General features: G+C 33.9%; 1 protein-coding gene across 1 annotated transcript; it reads left to right on the top strand.

The window, feature by feature from the left end:
- The first annotated feature begins 19,287 nt into the window (after positions 1-19,287).
- LOC146926741 (GDSL esterase/lipase At5g33370-like) lies at positions 19,288-24,382 on the top strand. Its single transcript, XM_085700234.1, has 5 exons — positions 19,288-19,591; positions 19,742-19,869; positions 20,801-21,043; positions 22,289-22,547; positions 23,977-24,382. Exons 1-5 carry the CDS (start codon positions 19,342-19,344, stop codon positions 24,207-24,209), a joined length of 1,113 nt encoding a protein of 370 aa, XP_085556360.1. The 5' UTR covers positions 19,288-19,341; the 3' UTR covers positions 24,210-24,382.
- Positions 24,383-24,387: the final 5 nt, after the last annotated feature.

Raw genomic sequence — 24,387 nt, 5'->3', positions numbered from 1 at the left:
CTAGTGGCAATTGACTACTTCACCAAGTGGGTTGAAGCTGCTTCCTATGCAAATGTGACCAAGCAAGTGGTTGTCAAGTTTATCAAGAATAACATCATCTGTCGATATGGTGTTCCCAACAAAATTATCACTGACAACGGTTCCAATCTGAACAATAGTATGATGCAAGCTTTATGTGAAGAATTCAAAATTGAACATCACAACTCTTCTCCTTATAGACCTCAGATGAATGGTGCAGTTGAGGCCGCTAACAAGAACATCAAGAAGATTGTTCAGAAGATGGTCACTACTTACAAAGACTGGCATGAAATGCTACCTTTTGCCTTGCATGGTTATCGTACTACAGTGCGCAGTTCAACCGGGGCAACCCCTTTCTCTTTGGTGTATGGTATGGAAGCAGTTCTCCCTCTGGAAGTGGAGATTCCATCTCTTCGAGTAATCATGGAAGCAAAGTTAACTGAGGCTGAATGGTGTCAAAGTCGGTATGATCAATTGAATCTGATTGAAGAGAAGCGTATGGATGCTATGGCTCATGGACAGTTATATCAAGTACGAATGAAGAACGCTTTTGACAAGAAAGTCCGACCTCGAGAATTCAAGGAAGGCGAACTTGTATTGAAAAGAAGGATAAGCCAGCAACCCGACCCAAGGGGCAAGTGGACACCTAACTATGAAGGTCCTTATGTTGTCAAGAAGGCTTTCTCTGGTGGTGCTTTGATTCTTACACACATGGATGGTGTTGAACTCCCAAATCCTGTCAATGCCGATATAGTCAAGAAATACTTTGTCTAGAAAGAAAAGAACAGCGTGGTAGGTCGAAAACCCGAAAGGGCGGCCTAGGCAAAAATGCGCTTCCCGGTGGATCGAAAACCCGAAAGGGCGATCCAGGCAAAAGTTAGGGACAAAAAAAAATGAATATGAAAGAGCTCGCTGAGATTGTACGCAACTCAGGCAAGAATGAGCGCCTCGATGAGCCGAAAACCCGAAAGGGCGGTTCATGCAAAAATGAGGTTGACAATAAAAGACAAGTAACTATATCTGGCAAATCACCATCACCCCTTGGGGCATCTACAACTGTCAATGATCGTCTTCATCAGAGACTTCTGTACTTGTGAATTCAAAATTTCTATGAAATGTAGTGGTCATCGTGTTCAATGTATCACCAACCAATAAAATTACCATTTTCCAAGCTTTGTAAATCCGTGAAGTCATGCCTTTGGCTGACCCTCACTCTTCTACATCAATTTGAGCCTTTCCATTGTTTGAAATTCTATTTTCTTTCTACTTTCAATGCTTTATACAAAATATTTTCTTTCTATTTGATAATGTCAATGTCTGAAACAAACATTTTTGAAAATTAAAACATTTTTTCTGTCTATTTTGAAAGCAAACCTGAGCAACAGGGTACATTTCAATGAAACATGCATGAATAAATGAATATCAATGTCTATTTCAATACATGTTACAAGCAGGTTACTCCCCAGGATGATCTGTGGTCAATGGCAAGAATGAAAAAACAGAATGGAAATGAAAAATTGAAAAAATGAAAGTGAAAAGCTCGCTAAGTCGAAAACCCGAAAGGGCGGCTTAGGCAAAAATGAGCACCCCGCTGATTGACAACCTATGAAGGCAATTCAGGCAAAAATGGGGCAATGAAAAGAATCTTATTCCCCGGTGAATCGAAAACCCGAAAGGGCGGTTCAGGCAAAAATGGGGTTTGAAAATGAAAGAATGAAATATTGAAAAGCATCGACCACAGATGCGAACATCCAATGTTCACCCAGCACTGACACGCCTAGCAACGGCGACCTGTATCCAAGGACTTTCCAAGGGTCCTTTCTCTACAAGTTTTATTGCCCTCAGCCATGGTTTCGATACGTCTCTCAACGACGATCTCTCCAAAGATGTTTTCCCCTGTGAATATGTTGCAGCACGAGCCACTACGTGCCCAATCTTCCAATGTATTATCTGCCTTTGTGAAACTTTCTCTGTCAAATTACAAGACAATCATGCATTTCAAGCATTCATACATGCATAATCATGCATTTTATGTGCTCATACATCCAATAATGTTGCTATACCATACATACATGTTGCACATCCAACTCTCAACTGCCAAATTCAATCAAAGTTTCAACTGTCAAACTCAATTCCAACTGTCAATTTCAATTCCAACTGTCAAATCCAATTCCAATTGCCAAATTCGAAGCAATTTCCAATCTTAATTTCAATTTCAACTGTCAAATTCGAAGCAATTTCCAATCTCCAATTTCAATGCCAATTTCAATTCCAATCTCCAATTTCAATCCAATTCCAATGTCAAATTCCAATTTCAATCCAATTCCAATGTCAAGTTCCAATACAATCCAATTCCAATGTCAAGTTCCAATACAATCCAATTCCAATGTCAATTTCCAATTTCAATCCAATCTCAATGTCAATTGCAACTTTCCAATATCCAATGTCAATATCAATTCCAATTTCAATGACAACCTCCAATGTCAACATCCAATTCCAATTCCAATTTCAATGACAATCTCCAATGACAATCTCCAATGTCAATGTCAATGTCAATCTCCAATGTCAATGTCAAATGTCAATGTCAAATGTCAATCTCCAATGTCAATGTTAAAGCCAATGTCAATGTCAATGTCTATTTCAACTGTCGATGTCAATTTTCGACTCAAATCAATGTCAATTTACTCTTGGGCCAACAAAAATGGTCATGTCTATCCTCAAACCAAGTCAATGACAATTTACCTTCAATTGGTGTCTTGTTAAGCCAGACTTTCAATTTGTATCTTGTTACTGGTCAAGTGCCAGGTTCGATCCAAAAAAGAACCACTTGTACCTGCTTATGTACCTATGCTTCCGGGCAAACGGCAAGTTCGATTTGAAGAACAGTTTGTACCCAGCTCATGCTTTGTTATCAGTCAGACGGCAAGTTCAATCTGAAGAACAGTTTGTACCCAGCTTATGCTTTGTTATCGGTCAAACGACGAGTTCGATCTAAGAGAACAGTCTGCACTCTCCCACATGATGTGGTGATAATCCAACAAGCAAGTTCGATCCAAAGAAACAGCTTGTATCAACCCTTTTTGTCTATGTCTCCAGCCAAACAGCCAGTTCAATCCAAAAGAACAGTTTGTGTCTGTCTATCTGTTTATATTTTCAATCACGTGTCAAGTTCGATCCAAAGAACAGCTCGTATCTGCCTATATGTCTATGTTTTCCGGTCAAGTGCCAAGTTCAATCCCAAGAACAGCTTGCACCTATCTCTTGTTTTGTATCCCTCGGTCAAGTGCCAAGTTCAATTCCAAGAACAGCTTCTACCTTATTCTCTATCCCTGGTTCGATCCAAAGGCGCCTTTTTTTGTAACAGCCCAGGCGGGTCCCGGCTAGGCACTGTACCCCCCGGCACTGTTACTCACAAGCTTAATCACCACCCCCCCCCCCCCCCTATAGTGGTGTTTTTGCCTCCCGTGGGAATCGAACCTAGTACCTGGGGTTAAGTACTAGTTCAATGCATTCCCACTACCAATTGAGCTAGTAGCTCAATTGGTAGTGGGAATGCATTGAACTAGTACTTAACCCCAGGTACTAGGTTCGATTCCCACGGGAGGCAAAAACACCACTATAGGGGGGGTGGTGATTAAGCTTGTGAGTAACAGTGCCGGGGGGTACAGTGCCTAGCCGGGACCCGCCTGGGCTGTTACATGAAACCCTTCGCACCACTCTATCGGAAAACCAATTACCGCCAACACTACCCTCTATCTTCGACAAATCCTTCCACCAAACGGAGGAGAACCTCGGCCATCTAGATCCCTCTACCGTATGTAAACCGGAGATAGAGTTCCCGTATTTTTCTCTCAACAACCCTTTCCAAAGCGGCATATCCTCTTCAAGAAGGCGCCACTTCCACTTCGCCATAAGGCTCAAATTCACCAATCTCACATCACGCACCCCCAACAATTAGTTTTAATTTAATACTCAATTTATATTCTCATGTACATGATGGAATTGGAACAAATTTTCAAAGAATTAAATATTTCAACAATGTTGTAGTCATCCATTATATTTAGCTTTGTCTTAATTCCTTCCCACTAATTCATTCCCACAATGTTTATACTAAATAGTAGGATGATTTTTTGTCTTCTCTGATTAATAGCTTTTTCAGTCACTATTTTTTGTTAAATTCAAAAGACCTCTTGCTTCTATTTACATTCAAAAGAAAATTCGTGATGCTTTATATCTTCTGCTTATTACATTTTATGATTATATTCTTTTTATGATTATTGAAGTTTCTATTTTGAAGACTCAAAACATCATAAGGTTTACTTCTCACTTTAATTAGTTATAACACTTTAAAGAGTTCTAATAATTTGTAAAAGTTTAATATGACGAGTTATGATGCTTTAGAAAGTTTAATATAAATAACAATCATAACCAACTTAGTGATTACATATGTGAATTCTTAATTAGTTGCATTTTTCATTCTCTGTCCAAGTTTCCTTCCTTATGATCATGTCCTCTATGATCATATCACATCTTAATGATCATTCATTTGGGTATTGCCTTCGAACATGTGTGATCTGAATGTTGAGGATGTAAGGTAGCTTCTGTTGGAACATGTGTGGAAATTGAGTAAAAAAGACTAAACACAAATTCCCATGTTGAGTAGAACTAGTGTTGTGTGAATTGAAAAAAAGTGGGAGTCCCACATCGGATGGAACACACACATTAGTAGTGTTTATACAGTGGGAGTGTACCTCTAATTAATGGGGGTACATAAGCACTCGAGAAAAAATATATATTGATATATATTTTATTATTTGGAAATGATAAATTAAATAATTAATTTAATCATTATTAGAAAGTGTTTTCTTAGTCCCCAAGTTTTGCTAAAATATTTTGGTACATAATATAATATATTTTTGTACTAAATTTAATATATTTTAGTACTCAATTAAGATATTTTTGTACTAGATCTAATATGTGAATTACTTAATCGCAAAGTAATATGTTACTTGTTCCCAAAGTTTCTCATATTACTTGTTCCCAAAGTTTCTCACTTATTAGTTGTGAATTTTCTCTATAAATAGAGAGCTCACACAGTGCATTCCATACACCAAAGAGTTTCATTGAGTTGTCGGAAACTCTTTCTCTCTTCTCCCCCTTTTGACTTGTGTTGACGAGTCTTTCATCTCTTCTCCCTCCTTCGACTTGTTTAACAAGTCCTTCTCCTTTTTCTACTCCTTTCTGTCCCTTCAGAATTAAGAGTGTTCTTAAGACCATAGTCCCTTTTCGGTTTAATGTCCCTTCGGAATTAAGAATGGTCTTAAGTTCATAGTCCCTTCGGTAATATACGTCCCTTCGGAATAAAGAGTACTTTTAAGATCATAGTCCCTATTTGGAATAAACAATGTCCCGTCGGAATTAACAATGATCTTAACGGTATATAAAAATTATTTCAATATTTTTTATTTGAAGAGAAATGGTGGTATCACCATATTTGAGTGGTCGTAGTACCATATTGATACTTTGGAGAAATTAAGGTTAGAATGGTGGTAACACCATATTTGAGTGGTCTTAGCACCATAATAGAGTGGTAACAATATCATATTAAAGTGGTTTCAGTATTAAAGAGTGGTCTTAGTACCATATTTGAAGGTGTAATTCTCGAACGGTTCTCTACAGTGCAGTAGTTAACCGCACAGTTGTAGTTGGGCTTGTTTTATCCTGGAGGCGGCGTGGTTGATAGTCTACCTTGCACAATTTTGGGTAGTGCCACGAAACGTCTTAAAAAGAGCGACCTGGTCGTGACTCAACCTAGTAACAACTTCGGTAGATAATAGAATTTGAAAATCCAAATACAACAGTTTGAAAATCCAAAAACAACAGCTTCAAACTTTAACCGTTAGTTTTATTTATTTGTTATAATAGATTCATTCGTGTATACTTTGCCTTGAGTTTCTAATAATGATATAATGGTGGTTAAGAATAGACTTTCCAATCAAGATTTTGAAACTCTGAATATGGAATTCTCTGCTAAAGAGGTAAGTGAGGCCATTAAATCTCTTAAAGGCAATTCTGCCCCAGGACCTGATGGCCTCACTGCACTCTTTTATCACCATTATTGGGAAACCATAGGATCTAATATTATGGAGTTTGTTTTGAATATCCTTAATAACAATTGCAGTCTTGAAAATATTAATCATACTTTCATATGTCTTATCCCCAAAAATAATACTCCCTCATCGCCCTCTGATTATCGCCCTATTAGTTTGTGTAATGTTATTTTAAAAATTATCACAAAAACTCTGGCTAATAGGGTTAAGCTTATTCTTCCTAATATTATTAATGATAATCAGAGTGCTTTTCTACCTGGCAGGCTTATAACTGATAACTCTCTAATTGCTTTTGAAACTTTCAATTACATAAAAAAGCATAGGAAGAAAAACAATGGTTATGTGGGCATTAAACTAGACATAGCCAAAGCATATGATAGTTTAGAATGGAATTTTATAGAGAAAACTCTTATTACTATGGGTTTCCCTAATAAAATCACCTCTACTATCATGAAATGTATTAGAAGTGTAACGTTCTCTATCCCTATCAATGGTCAACCTACTGAGTCTTTCCAACCCCAAAGAGGACTAAGGCAAGGGGACCCTCTGTCTCCTTATATTTACATCATATGTGCGGAAGTCCTCTCAGGGTTGATTAATAAGGCTCAACAGGAGGGTACCATTAAGGGTATATCTATTGCTACTAATGCTCCTGCTGTTTCTCATCTTCTTTATGCTGATGATAGCATATTATTTTGTAGAGCTAGAACAGAGGAAGCATCAACTATTATGAAAATTCTACAAGACTATCAAGAGGCTTCAGGGCAACAGATTAATCTGGATAAGTCAGAAATGGTTTTCAGCCCCAACATATCTCATGATTTTAAGAAGAATTTTCAGGAGCATCTGCCTGTCAAAATTAGTGATATTATTCACAAATATCTTGGGATGCCTACTCAATTTGGGAGGTCCAAAGAGCAAGATTTCCAGTTCATCATGGATAGAATATGGAAGAAATTAAAGGGATGGAAGGAAAAGAACCTATCTTTTGAAGGCAGGGCTGTTCTCATAAGGGCTGATGCTCAAGCCATACCAACGTATTACATGAGCTGCTTCTTACTCCCTAAAGGTTTATGTAACAGAATTGAAAAAGCAGTTTGCTCCTTTTGGTGGGGCACTACTGATTCTAGAAAGAAAATACATTGGACAAACAGAGACAATTTGTTCAAATCCAAACATGAGGGAGGTATGGGGTTTAAAACCCTCAGAGAGTTTAACATGGCCTTGCTAGCCAAGCAGGCTTGGAGATTTCACACTAAACCAAACTCCCTTATAGCTAGGTGTTTTAAAGCCAAGTACTTTCCTCAATCAGATGTTTTACAAGCTTCTGTAGGGTGTAACCCCAGTTATGTATGGAGGAGCATCCAGTCAGCCATTTGGGTTATTATTAAAGGCAGTTGCTGGAGGATAGGAGATGGTAATTCTGCTAACGTTTGGAATGATAATTGGATCCCTTCTCACAAAGAATTTAAGGTTTTCACTCCTGCTACAACCAACCCTCAGATAGGCCTTGTTAAAGACTTAATGCTGCATGACCCCCTGGTTGGGATACAGATAAAATCAGCTCTCACCTTTTTCCTGTTGACAAGGAACATATAGAGCAAATTCCTTTGCTGAATAGGTCTCACAAGGATGCTCTTATGTGGATGTTCGAAGACACTGGCATCTATACGGTCAAAAGTGGTTATAGGGCCATCAGAGGCTGGCAACATCAAAGCAAAAACTCCCCTTCTACCAGTGCTAACATTATACCTATTTGGAAGAAGATATGGGGCCTACATACTATACCCAGACACAAAACAATGTTGTGGAGGGTTTTAAACAAAGCATTACCTACCAGAAGTGAACTAAGCAAAAGGGGTTGCCCTAATTCTATTCTTTGCCCCAGATGCAATGCTAAAGTTGAGACATGTACTCATACATTTATGACATGCCCCAGTTCTAACAAAATCTGGTTTGGTTCTAGCCTCAATATCAAATTCTCTGAGCCTCCAGACATGGATTTTGAAGATTGGTTATTTGACACTATTATACATAAAGACGAACAGACCATAATACATGTAGCAGCAATAATATACACTATATGGCATGCCAGAAACATGTGTATCTTTGAGGATGTAGTCTTACCCGAAGATGACATAATCCAACGAGCTTCAAGGAGCATCCTGGACTTCAAAAGCGCAAACAATCCGGCAACTCTAACTCCGGCGACCTTGACAGTTACTAACCCGGTGACACATAACTCCAATCATCCGATAACACACACTAGAGCTCCGATGAACTCCAGAACATCTAGCCGTAACACCAACTGGACTAAACCCGAAGCTGAATTCGTCAAAGTTAACAGCGATGCCAGCTTAAAGGTTAACGGCATTTGGGGTATTGGAGCAATTATCAGGGACGATAAAGGCTTAGTCCTCGCATCTGCTACTTGGAAGACAACAGGATTTGAAGACATAGCCACTGCTGAAGCTTATGCCATGGTGAAAGCTATGATTTTGGCGCAAGAATGTGGGTTTAGGAGAGTTGTTTTTGAAGGTGACTGTGAACGAGTTTTGAATAAGATCCAGAATAAGGAAAGCAAGGATAGATCTTATCTAGGATTATGTATTAAGGAAATCCTATTGCTCCAATCATCTTTTGACAAGTGTAAATTTCGTTTTACCCATAGAAACAGTAATAAGGTTGCTGATAAATTGGCCCAACTAGCCCAAACCGAACCAAATATGGTCTGGATTGAGGAGGTGCCTCCAGCAATCACTGATGTATATGTCCATGATCTTATGAATTAATATATAATCTCGTTTTATCAAAAAAAAATAATGATATAATGGTAAAGGCGCTGATTGCAGGATATACATCAAGTCAACAAAAAGGGTTTTTCCTTAACAAAGTTTACACATTCCTTGGTGAAGCTATGTCTCAATCTTAATCTATTTTAGCATTTATTGTATGTGCACATGGCGGATATGCTTATATGGTATTCCCTCCGTTTTAAAATACATGTCGCAGTCAACCACCGCACATATGCCACCATTAATATCTTTAATTATATATATAATAAAAAATTATGAAAATTTGATATTTTGAAAATATTTATCGAGACAAATCAAACAACATCTTACATGTTGACATTTGTATTTATATATTAGTTAAAAAATATGATCAAAGTAAGTTATGTGAATAGTACACGTTGTCAAATTGCGACATGTATTTTTGGTGTCAAAGCCAAGTTTGAAAGTCAAAAAAAATATTGTCTTTACTTGTACCTTCTCTATTTAGTTTTGTTATGAGTTTAATAGTGTTTGAAAAAAAAGATTGTCACAAAAAATATAATTTCATATTGCTTTTGCAGATTCTACATCTTTGGCTTGCATGTAAGAAACTCAAGCAACATCATATTTCACATAACAGAGTTGAGGGAAAGAGAGTCTATCGTGAGAGAGGAAAAGTTTCCTTCTGTTAGGTCAAAATGGGTTTGGGTCGGTTTATAGGCCATCATGTTATTCAACCATTTTTTAAATGCATATTTTTTCTTCTGAAAATACTCTCATATTTGGAGGGGAAAATTGTAAATTCAATTTTTTTGTGTACAAATGAATTAAAGTGATTATAAAATTCTTAAATATTAAAATGAAGTCTTTTATCATGGAAAGCTAAAAGAGGTTAAAAATTGATGTTTTGAGCAAGATGGTTTGACAAAGAGTTGTTTTGAGCTTAAAACCTAATCAATGATACCTAAAACAAGTCACATGTGCCACGAAACGTTTTAAAGAGAGCGACCTGGTCGTGACTCAACCTAGTAACAACTTCGGTAGATAATAGAATTTGGAAATCCAAATACAACAGTTTGGAAATCCAAAAACAACAATTTTAAGACGTTTCGATCTACTATGTTTATCGAAGAAGTTACTTATTAAGGTTAAGTTGTCCCTAAATATATTAAGGATAAATCATGCTATAGAAATACATCTTTTGACTGAAACGATGAAGTGATTGTTGTTTTAAATAACAACACTAAAAAATTCAAATACGTTGAATTTGTTTGAAGTATGGTTTCGAAATCAAAGCCATATAGTGAAACAATAATTTGCTACAAAACAAATTATTTGTTACAGAACCAAACGAGTTTATTTTGTTACAAAACAAAAGAAACGAGCCAAAAAAAAATGTTTGGAGCTGAAAATAAAAAAATGCGAGCTGTCACGTAACAAGCGATGTGAGCTGAAAAGAAAATGTTTGGTTCCGTTTGTTACTAAACAGTAACAAGAATTGATAAAGTTTTTTTTTTATTGGCTGGTACTTACGTGAGTTATTGTTTAAAACAATAACAAGAATTGCCATAAACTTTATGGCATATTGATAACATGTTGCATGTTCTAAAAATAAGAAAGAATTTGAATTTCAGATTTCTACTGAATAAGACTGAGTTGACTCAGACTTAAAGAGAGACTTGTCTACCATACATTCTTGTGCAAAAAGATTGCACCTTTGATGATATGTTCAAAATTAAACTCTCCTTCTATTTTATTAGTTGTGTGATTTTAATATTTGACATATCAAAATTTATTGTGTGAACAAGCGTTTAATTTTAAACTTGAGTAACTTGGACTTAATTCCAACGTTATATGATTAGACAATTTTATTTATTGCAGTCAAGAAATATGAACCAAAAGTTCATATCAATCAGAATTTAGAGAATATGAATCTCTAAACATAATAAATTATGATATGTGTGAATTTGATGACACATAAATTAGAAATGATAAAATGATGTTTTTATCATATTTATTGATGACTGTGAATTTTGGAAAATAAAATTGATATGCTTGAATGTTCAATTTTTATAACGAAAATTGAAATTTATAGAGTACCCAAGTCTAAGAACAAAAATTTTAAATTAAGAAATTTTTGAAGAAAAGACAATCCAACTTGTCTTATTTTTGAACTTGGGATTGTCCGGACTATATTTGGCTTCAGGACCCCAAGAGAGTTAAACTCACTAGTAGAGCCTATGAATGTGTATTCATTAGGTATGTTATAAATAACGAAGCATATAGGTTTTAGGACCTAAATGTTAAAGTGATCATAGAATTAAAAGATGTTGATTTCTATGAAGTAAGTACCCCTGTAAATTAAAGAATAGTGGGGGCACTAGTGGGGGTAAACTAAATTCTCTTCTAAAAATTAAGAACTAGTGGGGGAACTATATCTAATCACATTCATGTAATTAGAAATAGTTATGAAACATCATGCGAGATGTTATAGAACCTCAAGGAGGTAAGAAAGCTAGAAATGCTAAAGAGTATGAACTTGGTTTATACATTGGAAGAAGATTCATTAAGCCTTAAAGAAGTTATATCCTCATTGGATGCTAAATTATGGCAAAAAGCAATAAACGATGAAATGAATCTTCTAGAGTCTAACAAAACATGACACTTGGTTGACTTGTCTCATAGTTGCAAAATCAATCGGTTGTATTTGGATTTTGGAAAAAGGAACTAAAACCTGATGGTACGATTGATGAATACAAGGCTTTCCTTGTAGTCAAAGGTTTTAGACAGAGAAAAATATAGACTTCTTCGACATTCATTCACCAGTCACGAAAATCATATCCATAAGAGTACTAGTCCCTTTAGTCGCCGTTCATAACTCGATAGTACTCCAAATGGATGTGAAAGTTGCCTCTTTTTATGGTGAACTAGAAGAAGAAATCTATATGAAACAACCTGAAAGTTTTGCGATTCATGGACAAGAAAACAAGGTCTGTAAGTTAGATAATTATTTGTATGGTCTAAAATAAACTCTTAAGGAATGACATGAAATATTTGACATTCTAATGCTATCGAATGAGTATAAACTGAATGAAAGTGACAAATAATATTTGCACGATCATAAGTCTCTATAAAGACGACTTGCTCATATTTGATTTAAAGATTCATGTTATGAATTATGTGAAATCATTGTTTATCAATAACATTGATAAGAAAGACCTAGACAAAGTTGAAGTTCTTAAGGAAATATTATTATTTCACCGTAAACTTGCAATCATATATTATGATCCAAGTGTAAGAACACTTGAGATGGAGTTAAACAAATAAAATATGCGAGCATCATTGGCAGTCCTTAGGTAAGCCACTGAATGTATTAGACCCGACATTGCCGATGTCGTAAAACTCTTGTGCAAGTTTACTAGTAAACGGATGAGAAGCATTGTCATGCTATAGAAAGAGTCATGAGGTGCCTTAAGAAGATTATGACTCTAAGATTACTTCACTAGAAGTAACCTATTGTACTTAAATGGTACAAGATATAAAATAAAACATCTTTCAGATGAATATTTAGCGACTAGTGTTTGCATATTGAGCATCACTAGAGGAGTTATTTGTTTAAACAAATGATATTGACCCAGTCCACTATGGAATTTATCTGGGATGAAAACACTAGAGAAAACTAGTGAAGAAGCAAGTTGATAAGATACTTGCTAGCTGAGAACCCTTAGTGGGTGAAACCGTTTTCAGAAGTGTTAATTTGTTGTGATAGTCTGCAGCTATTACAAAATTGAGAAATCGTTACCACAATGGTAAGAGGCGATTATTAAGTCACGAACACATAAAGTATTGGAGAGCTAGCTACTCTCAAAAGGAACGGTTAAAGTAGATCATGTATGTACTGATAAAGAATTAGTCAATCCTTTGACGAAAGGAATTACTAAAAAGAAAGTCCTAAACACATCCAATAGGATGAGACTAATGCCCAAAGGTCACAGGTGATGGTAACCCGACCTACATGACTGGAGATCCCAAGAAATAGGTTCAATGGGTAATAACAAGTCACAAGTGATAGAACATGCTATGTTAAAAGTAAGAAAGCATGATTCCTGCAGCGATAGAAGGATGAGATAATATAAACTCTTAATGAGATCTATACTCTATTTGGAGTGGAGTACATAGCTACAGGAGTACTCTAGATAGACTCACCTATATGAATGTGGAACTAAGGGCCGGTTCCTATGGGATTCGGGGCAGAATACCTAGAGCGTTCGTTAAACCGGGATACACGTGCAAGACCATAAACGCACGGGCTTTTAGAATACACCTTATGAAAAGGTTTGTGTGTGGGTTCTATGTCTGAGATAGAGTTCAATGTTGTAAGCAACTTTTGTTAATCAGAATTTTACTCGCTATGCAAAGGTTCAAGTTGTAGGCGACACATTTGTTTACTAGCAAATCTTATGGAGACGTTTTTGACGTTATTTCTGAAACCATTTTTTAAATTCAAGTGGGGGATTGTTGGAACATGTGTGGAAATTGAGTAAAAAAGACTAAACACAAATTCCCATGTTGGGTAGAACTAGTGTTGTGTGAATTGAAAAAAGTGGAAGTCCCACATCGGATGGAACACACACATTAGTAGTGTTTATACAGTGGGAGTGTACCTCTAATTAATGGGGGTACATAAGCACTAGAGAAAAAATATATATTGATATATATTTTATCATTTGGAAATGATAAATTAAATAATTAATTTAATCATTATTAGAAAGTGCTTTCTTAGTCCCCAAGTTTTGCTAAAATATTTTGGTACATAATATAATATATTTTTGTACTAAATTTAATATATTTTAGTACTCAATTAAGATTTTTTTGTACTGGATCTAATATGTGAATTACTTAATCGCAAAGTAATATGTTACTTGTTCCCAAAGTTTCTCATATTACTTGTTCCCAAAGTTTCTCACTTATTAGTTGTGAATTTTCTCTATAAATAGAGAGCCTCACACAGTGCATTCCATACACCAAAGAGTTTCATTGAGTTGTCGGGAACTCTTTCTCTCTTCTCCCCCTTTTGACTTGTGTTGACGAGTCTTTCATCTCTTCTCCCTCCTTCGACTTGTTTAACAAGTCCTTCTCCTTTTTCTACTCCTTTCTGTCCCTTCGGAATTAAGAGTGTTCTTAAAACCATAGTCCCTTTTCGGTTTAATGTCCCTTCGGAATTAAGAATGGTTTTAAGTTCATAGTCCCTTCGGTAATATACGTCCCTTCGGAATAAAGAGTACTTTTAAGATCATAGTCCCTATTTGGAATAAACAATGTCCCGTCGGAATTAAGAATGATCTTAACGGTATATAAAAATTATTTCAATATTTTTTATTTGAAGAGAAATGGTGGTATCACCATATTTGAGTGGTCGTAGTACCATATTGATACTTTGGAGAAATTAAGGTTAGAATGGTGGTAACACCATATTTGAGTGGTCTTAGCACCATAATAGAGTGGTAACAATATCATATTAAAGTGGTTTCAGTATTAAAGAGTGGTCTTAGTACCATATTTGAAGGTGTAATTCTCGAACGGTTCTCTACAGTGCAGTAGTTAACCGCACAGTTGTAGCTGAGCTTGTTTTATCCTGGAGGCGGCGTGGTTGATAGTCTACCTTGCACAATTTTGGGTAGTGCCACGAAACGTCTTAAAAAGAGTGACCTGGTCGTGACTCAACCTAGTAACAACTTCGGTAGATAATAGAATTTGGAAATCCAAATACAACAGTTTGGAAATCCAAAAACAACAGCTTCAAACTTTAACCGTTAGTTTTATTTATTTGTTATAATAGATTCATTCGTGTATACTTTGCCTTGAGTTTCTAATAATGATATAATGGTAAAGGCGCTGATTGCAGGATATACATCAAGTCAACAAAAAGGGTTTTTCCTTAACAAAGTTTACACATTCCTTGGTGAAGCTATGTCTCAATCTTAATCTATTTTAGCATTTATTGTATGTGCACATGGCAGATATGCTTATATGGTATTCCCTCCGTTTTAAAATACATGTCGCAGTCAACCACCGCACATATGCCACCATTAATATCTTTAATTATATATATAATAAAAAATTATGAAAATTTGATATTTTGAAAATATTTATCGAGACAAATCAAACAACATCTTACATGTTGACATTTGTATTTATATATTAGTTAAAAAATATGATCAAAGTAAGTTATGTGAATAGTACACGTTGTCAAATTGCGACATGTATTTTTGGTGTCAAACCCAAGTTTGAAAGTCAAAAAAAATATTGTCTTTACTTGTACCTTCTCTATTTAGTTTTGTTATGAGTTTAATAATGTTTGAAAAAAAAGATTGTCACAAAAAATATAATTTCATATTGCTTTTGCAGTTTCTACATCTTTGGCTTGCATGTAAGAAACTCAAGCAACATCATATTTCACATAACAGAGTTGAGGGAAAGAGAGTCTATCGTGAGAGAGGAAAAGTTTCCTTCTGTTAGGTCAAAATGGGTTTGGGTCGGTTTATAGGCCATCATGTTATTCGACCATTTTTTAAATGCATATTATTTCTTCTGAAAATACTCTCATATTTGGAGGGGAAAATTGAAAATTCAAATTTTTTGTGTACAAATGAATTAAAGTGATTATAAAATTCTTAAATATTCAAATGAAGTCTTTTATCATGGAAAGCTAAAAGAGGTTAAAAATTGATGTTTTGAGCAAGATGGTCTGACAAAGAGTTGTTTAGAGCTTAAAACCTAATCAGTGATACCTAAAACAAGTCACATGGTGTATATTATTAAGATAAGATACACGTAAAGCCATAGTAGTTAACTATGAAGCACATATATGGACACGAGCATCGGACACAACACAGACACTGACACGCCGACACCGTTAATAATTTGAGAAAATTACATAATTCAGTGTAATTACAAGTGTCGGTATCAGATACGACAAGTGTCTGATATCGAGACAAACCTAACCTGAGGAGGGTCTGTGCTTCATAGGTAGTAAAGCTATTTATTTTCCCATCAAAGAAGTAAAGTTCTTTATTTTTATCTTTGAAAAAGGGAAATGATCATCACTATAATATGAGATACAGAATATCTTCTGAGGTAGCCAGATCATTCCCCCATTATTTGAAAAACCTAATAGCTCAAACCATGTATAGTCACAGTGGACCTTGAGGTAGTAAATTCTTGAGACAATACAGAAGTACAAAATAATAACTATGGTGACAAAGTGACAGCAAAGACAAGCAAGTAAATTGAGCACAACAGCTAGCTGTAGGCCATGTTGCAATTAATATTTGAAACTCTATAGTCTATACATAGTGGTTGTTCATTTTTTATGCTAGCAAGCTATATAACCTTATCACTTTGTTATAAATTTTCACATGACTATAAGAGTGACTAAATGGTACTACTATTTTTCTGGTGAAACTTAATAGCACTGCTAGTAAGAGTGACTAAATATACATGATTAGTGGAAATGAGTATGTTTAATTTGTAGTCTATGTTCTTTAAAAAAGAAAAATTGAAGTCTATATGCAACAGCTGCAATATTGTAATGTATAATGCTATTTTGTACGAGATTTTTTTAAGTTATATTATTGTACCAAGAAGAACAAGTTTTGTTAATTTGGAGTTTGGACTAAGTCGAGGTCTAATTGGAACTCGTCTAAATAAGGATTCGCTCTTATTTTCGTTCGAAAACTCAACAAATTACGCATATAAATGAGGATTCGGTACCCCTTTAGAAAAGGTACGCGTTAGATTAACTGCTTAGCCAACAAAGGTTGGTCATTGATGCATTGATCTCAACTCTGACCACCACAGATACACACTTTAATTTGGATCGGATTAACTGCTTAGCCAACAAAGGTAGGTCATTGATGATAAAAAAAGTAGATAATATCTTGATCATTTTTCGTGATAAAAAATCTAAACGAGTTAGATTTTCCGGAAGATTCAGAAAACGTTAACAAAAATACTTAAAGGTTATCTATACTTAAGCCAAGAGTGGGAGTTCAACTGAAATCTTGGCAGGAAGAGTTAATTTTTTTCAACCAAACAAATCTTGATGATACAATAATTTTTATAACCAAGGGTGTCATTTCAAACAATGTTACTAATATAATGATGTACTAATTGGAAGATATAAATACCTATGTCACCAACTCTTTTAACCATGAAACTTTTTCTGACCATTTCTAGGCCTCCCAGCTCTCTAAACGTTTTCTTGACATAAAAAGGACAGTGTACTACAAATACAAGAGACATCGTAACGATACACCCGAAAATTTGTTTGGGGCTGTTTCCTACTGTCTCTACTACTACTCCTTAATTTTTCAACCACGATCATTATATATACATCCAGCTGAATCCTACAATTGTTTTTAAATATATTTTGAACCTTTTTTTTAACATATGCATCCAAATAAGGTTTAAATTGTATAAAATAATGTAGAAAAAGTGGAGTGCAGAAAAATAGCCCCCAATAGTTACAATGGATTATAATTAAGAAAATTCTCAACTTGGTCTCTACTCATAATCACACATACTATTGATATTTTGATTAAATGGATTTATGAAATTTCGCAATATTAATCAAGTTGGTCTCTCCATGTGGATATGTTATCGAATTCATCACTGATATCACCACATGAAAATCATTATATTTTTTGCAAGATGACACTCTTTCTTACCTCTCTCTAACAATCACTTTTTTTTTGAGTGAAACTCATGTTGGTTTCACCATTTTAAGAGAGACCTATTTTTAAAATGTGAGATTTTTAGATCATACATTTCATCCAAAAAAAGAGTGATAGTTATAAAGAGCATTAGAAAGAGTGTGTTGTAACAATATTACTCTTTTCTGCAAATACTAATATAAAGACGAGTCTGCTAAATATTTTACAATTTTAGAAATCATTTGAAATTTTAATAACCTAAAAAATAATTTGATATGATCCCTTAATTTTAAAGACTATGTTATTTTTATTTGAGTCATGCTAACAAGTGTTCTAAGGGTACTTATTAAGGATTCAAAATTAGAAATGATTGATGAAATTTAGATAAAAAAAAGTTACTTTTTGATGTTTTAATGTGTTGAATGCACAATTTCTAAGATAAAGTTTTCAATTTAAACTTCTTAACAATTTGAATCTTTGTTTTGATGTTAGCATTACCTTTTTTATTTTTATTTTGAATTGAGGCTATTTATTCTATGTAAGGCCTAACTCAATTGAAGTTTTAGTGATATTTGTCATTTCATCTAGGGATCAAAAGATAGACTATACTATTATTTACTCAGCAGTTCACAACTATATTGTAACACTAATATTGCATTTGGTCAAACTCAATTTTTTAAAATCGACATTATCACCTAATATGTGTGAGACTTGAACACTTGAATCTGCAACCGCGTGACCAAACTTAAAGGCTTGTTGGTTGGGCAGTTCTTACAATGAGAAAACAGAAAACTTTCACTCATCATAACTGCATCCTTTCTTTTTAGGTAAAATTGCAATAACAGTTAACATTATCAGTAATATTAAATGTTGCATACTACTTTAAAAGAGACATATACATTAGTATCCATCCCTCAGATCGAATCAATCCCTTTTTATATGTATGTCAGTCGTAGTAAAAGTTATTTAATTTTCCACAACAAATATCACAATAATTGACCAATACTTGGTATGAGTAGTAAGAAATTTGAACATTTTTTTAGGTTGCCAAGATATCAATACGAAGTATTCACGATCGCTTAACAGTGACTAATCTCTGCCGGAGAATCTGTGGAGTGCACAAAGTGGATTCTCCACTCCCAATCAGATATTTTTCATACGCATGAGCGAATCGAACCTCTGACCACATGTCTAAGGGGTCCAAGTCCCTTGCCACTTGGAACAATCCATTACTGGTAAAATTTGATCACTTTAAGTATAGAGAAAACTCGATGGAAAGGGAGGATCACACACATGAATTCCATGCGGTCAGGAGATCTTGCATTCACGCACGCACTCGGAACATCGGTGATTGTTCAATCAAGATTAGACGATCTAAGTATTGAGCTTAAATTTAAATTGCCTGATATTGAGCAAATGGTCATTGATATCGTCAATGCGTGAATGTGGGATTTTCCTACTATAGGAGAGTCAGATCCAAGAAACCACCTTGTGTGTTCAACCGATTTTTTTATTGATATTAATTCTGGCCAAAAGACACTAGACACTCCATAACTATATTAATTATAATTATTAAAACAATATATCAATTTGTACCAAAAAATAAAAACAAAAACAATATCACAATAATTGAGCACTATATATAAGTGACCTAACTTCCTCGTTCATATGCACACTCACCACTCACTAGCAAGTTGGGTTAATTTCTTTGAGACATTAATTCCAATGGAACAAAAAAACCAAATGAATATTATTCCTTCAATATTTCTTTGTGTGTTGATCACCTTGAGCATTGGTGTTCAACAAATTGAAGCAAGAGCATTTTTTGTGTTTGGTGATTCTCTTGTGGACAATGGAAATAATAACTTCCTAGCCACTACTGCTCGTGCTGATTCATATCCTTATGGAATTGATTCTCAAACTCATAGAGCTTCTGGTCGTTTCTCCAATGGCCTCAACATGCCTGACCTTATTAGTTGAGTGCTACCTCATTTATTTATTATTATTTTTATATTTATGATTATAACTTTTAATTATATATATATAGTATATATAACTAGCTTTCATCTAATATATTTTTTAGGGCATGTTTTAATTAATTGACCATATATTATGAATGTGATAGGTGAAAAAATTGGGTCAGAGCCTACATTACCATATTTGAGTCCAGAGCTTGATGGTGAGAGGTTACTTGTTGGTGCTAACTTTGCTTCTGCTGGGATTGGAATTCTCAATGACACTGGAGTTCAGTTTGTAAGTTGCATATAATTTATAAATAAAAAAGTTTTTTTTTTAACACAGAAAAAAACTAGAATTTTCCTTTCACGGTTAACACAGCAATTAATTTTCTCATGTTCATGTTTTTTAACCTAAACTCCATATCTTATACTATTGGTACATTTGTTCCTAAATATATATGATTTTCTTCCTTAAAAAAATGATTTTCTTGAAATCACTTGAATTAAAAAAAGTTTTTTTTCTCTGAGAAGTTGAATTAAGAAACTTAGAAGTAGTATTAAATTTGTTGATAAATTATATTATTTTTTTCAAGATAAGTGATAGAAAGTTAATTTAATAACTTATTTTTTCAGATCAATTGTATGTATTGATTTACAAAAACAAAAAAAAAAACAATATAATTAGGGATATTGTAGTAAGAAAAATATTAATACCATTAAAAATTTGAAAATCAATATCATATAAGACACGAAAATTAATTTTTGGATCATACATTTAGGGAGAGTGTGTTCAAAATTGAAGGTGAAGAATTGAATGATATAGATTGAAAATGTGACCTCTCACTTAAGACCATGTGTGCTAAATGTAATTGCTTTAACATGAAAAGAAGTTAAGTTCAATATTCCGTACGTGTACAAAACTTTGAGAACAACAACAAATTGAAAGTGACTAGATATTGATTTCTTAATTACTCATTCTTATTTTAAATGAAAGTTTGTTCGATAAAAATCGATGTATTTGATCCAAAATTTTATCTGAAATTTGGACCAAATACACAATAAAAATTTACGAATTTGGTATAAAATGAAAAGAGATACTACTACATATAATGATGGCATAATGCAAAGAAACCTTAAATTTACCTGTGTAATGAAAGAAATCATATTGTGACACTGAACTACTACTATTCCTCTTTGTATCTAATTATCTAAATATAATTTTGCAGATTAATATAATCCGAATTACTGCCCAATTAGCATACTTTAAACAGTACCAGCAGAGGGTTAGTGCACTAATTGGAGAAAGTGAGGCACAAAAATTAGTGAATCAAGCATTAACCCTAATAACTTTAGGTGGGAATGATTTTGTGAACAACTATTATTTGGTTCCCTACTCAGCCAGATCTCGTGAATATGCTCTTCCTGATTATGTTGTCTTCCTCATTTCTGAGTATCGCAAAATTCTTATGGTATGTTCCTATCCTTATGTACTTCCCTTTGTTTAATTTTCATCATTTATTTTGTTCTTAAATTTTTTCATTATTATATTGTTTTTTTTGTGCAAATCTATTGTTGTTTTTTATTTGTAGTTTATTTATTCTTTGACAAATTATTTGAGATTTATTACGTTGTTACATCACACTTTTTGGGTCATAGGCTGCTCCTAAGCCCTAATATATTTGGTCAAAGTCACCATATATATAAAAACAGTTGAATGGTAAGAACACATTCAAAGTTGGTTTAAGAGTTAATGAGACCTATAGTATTTTCCTTATAAAAAAACCTACTAATATTTATTTTTTAGTTTGAGTAAAGAACCTTTAAATTGGGCTTTGATACAAGTAGTAGAGATATTTTGTATAAAATATTAGCTATATAGTTAATAAAAGGGTTATGTTAACCGGTGCCTCTGGAGCATTGGTTAAGGAAACCAAAAAAAGAAAATTTTAAATTAAAAGAAATACTTTTTTGACTTTTAATTAGTTGAATGCACAAGTTCTAATGTGATGTTACTATATTTGCTTCCGTAACCGGTGTCTCAGGGACACCGGTTAACATTACCCTTAATATAAAAGCTTCTTCGTCCTTGTGAGCTTCGCTCAGTTGGTATATCAATGCATAATATATGCAAGGTCTGGAGTTAAAATCCCGGCCACCACCAAAAAAAAAAAAAAAGCTTCTTTTTAGTAAAAAAAAAAAAAAAGCTTCTTTTTTCACCCAACATTTCTAAAAAAAATAAAAAAAAAAAAAGATTATTTTTTCACCCAACATTCCTAAAGATAATGTTAGAAGAAGATCTATTTTATTTCAATATGTGGTTGTGTTTTTATCACTTCTCTAAAAGCTACAAACTAGTGTAGCAGTTGAATTCATAAATGATAATTTAGCATAAATATGAAATATATATTTTTTTATGAGGGTTAATTAGGAATTAAATGTGTTTTTTTTGGTATAGTAGATGAGTTAATTAATGTTTGGCAAGCATGTAACGGTAAGATTCAATTGGTTGTTGAAAGCAGCACATATTATGCCGATTAATATTAAAATCCACATAAAGTCCACCACCAAATATAACCATATAGTAAAAATGTTGAATTAATGCTCTTACATATCCCTCTATTTTTTCCAATCCGTACATCAATTATTATATTATTTCAAAATCTAGCCAACAATTCATACCAATTGTGTTATAACATTGAATTAAATGCATACAGAATCTATATGAATTGGGAGCAAGAAGAGTTTTGGTGACAGGAACGGGACCACTAGGTTGTGTGCCAGCAGAATTGGCTATGCAAGGTAGAAATGGAGAGTGTGGTGTTCCTCTTCAAACAGCTACTAACTTGTTCAATCCTCAACTTGTTCAATTGATTAATCAACTCAATGCTGAAATTGGTGGTCCTAATCATGTGTTCATCTATGCAAATGCATTTGCTATGCATTTGGATTTCGTTTCTAATCCACAAGCATACGGTATATTTCCAATCTTAATTTGGTTAAACTTTTGCAGCTTTAGTAATAATCATAGTAGTAATAATTTAAAACACAATTATTCATTTATTGGTTCAACATATGTTTTTTCCTATGTACTATGTTCATATGCTAGATTTAAATTGTTAGGTCCAGCCCTAGTCATGTTAGTTAGAAGGTTAAATTCAGTATAGCCAAAAATTTGTTACCTACCTAGAGTTTTGTCTTTTATTTTAAGTCTAATTAATATGTTTAGCTCTTGGTGGCTAGGATCATTAACTTGGTTCTCCTAAGATCTTGAGATAGTAGATGAGATTTGACTAAATGTAGCTATTTGGATCCATTTAATGTTGTAGCAAGTAGATCAATTATGATTAGGGGTGTTTGTGGAGATGGGTCAAACCGATCAACTCATTGTGACACAAATTATGGATTTCTTGGATTTGTTATTTTGTGAATGTAGCTTAAGACATGGATTTAAGTGTGTAATTTAAGTGTTGAATAGGAAAAATATTTCAATTTAGTTCAATTGTCATAATTTAAAGTTATAACATTTTATATATTAAGTGAGAGTTTTCCTAAAATAAAATGTTATGAAGTTACTTTCTTATTGAAAATTTTAAAAGATGTTTATGCCACTTGACCCAAACCTATCCACGTAATATTTTGGATTTGACAAAAAAAATGTAGGTTTGACCCAACTCGTTCAAGATAATATAGTTAGTCCATATAATGAATTTATATTCAACCTGGTTAGTGTAGACCACTAGCATTATTTTGTGATTTTGCAAAAACTACATGTCTTTTTAGTAGTAGCAAAGTGAATTTGTCGCAGTTACAATGGTTCATCGAAAATTTGATAAAATCTACTCTGCTATATCATATATGTATTATACAAATTTTGCAAATTCACGATGGCTTAGGTTAATTTCGACAAATCCACCGTAACACTGTTAAAAAAGGTAAGATGGCCACTAGAGCAATGGCCTTGTGCATGTGTCAGTCGAGCTCATGGGTTGGGACCTATATGGTTCAATATATAGTAAGAAGATATTTATGAATGACTAATTGTAATAACCACAACCACTATTCAAATGGATTATGTTGCAATCATGTTAAATGGTGTGGGGGAAATTGACTTTTGGGGACCAAAGGGACCATTCCTTTTTTTTTTTTTTTGGGGACCAAAGGGACCATTCCTAATATGTAGTAGTAATGTATCAATTATAGTCAAGATTGCACTGGACCATGCTCATTGAAAAAACATTTATTCTATTCACCTAAACATCTAAGAAAATAGGTCTTTTTTTTTCCACAAACTTTTGTTGGTATAGTAAATGAAGAAGTGCATGCTTAGTGAAACAATTTCTATGCAATCTAATTATTCAATTTGAAAGTATTCATCACTATTTTTGGTTTTTTATATATGCAGGATTTGAAACATCAAAACATGCATGTTGTGGTCAAGGACCATACAATGGAGTTGGACTATGTACTCCAGCTTCTAACTTGTGCCCTAATAGAGATCTTTATGCATTTTGGGACCCCTTTCATCCATCAGAAAGAGCCAATAGACTAATCGTTGATAAATTTATGACTGGAACTACCGATTACATGCACCCATATAATCTTAGTACACTTATTGCTATGGATTCTAGGACCTAATAATAATGATGATGAATTTAAAAAATCTAGGATCTAATGCTTCATTCCTATAGGGTCGTGGTTGTAACCCTATGATCTTTGCAGTTTATTGTATTCTTGAACGTTTAAGGCTTTGATGTCTTTTGTGTGACAAAAAAATGAGTTTTGTTGTTAAGTGGCTTATTTAATTTTAATTTTG

This window comes from Medicago sativa, chromosome 4 (genome assembly GCF_051527215.1).
Source record: "Medicago sativa cultivar Bolivia chromosome 4, Bolivia_mono, whole genome shotgun sequence".
NCBI lineage: Eukaryota > Viridiplantae > Streptophyta > Magnoliopsida > Fabales > Fabaceae > Medicago > Medicago sativa.
This window is presented reverse-complemented; position numbering and strand designations above follow the sequence as displayed.

What these genes read in the sequence shown, in the direction of transcription:
- LOC146926741 (XM_085700234.1), top strand. Translation starts at nt 19,342, where the DNA reads ATGGAACAAAAAAACCAAATGAATATTATTCCTTCAATATTTCTTTGT. An exon ending in CAACATGCCTGACCTTATTA is followed by an intron (nt 19,592 to 19,741) that starts GTTGAGTGCTAC and finishes TGAATGTGATAG; the next exon opens with GTGAAAAAATTGGGTCAGAG. An exon ending in TTCTAATCCACAAGCATACG is followed by an intron (nt 22,548 to 23,976) that starts GTATATTTCCAA and finishes TTATATATGCAG; the next exon opens with GATTTGAAACATCAAAACAT.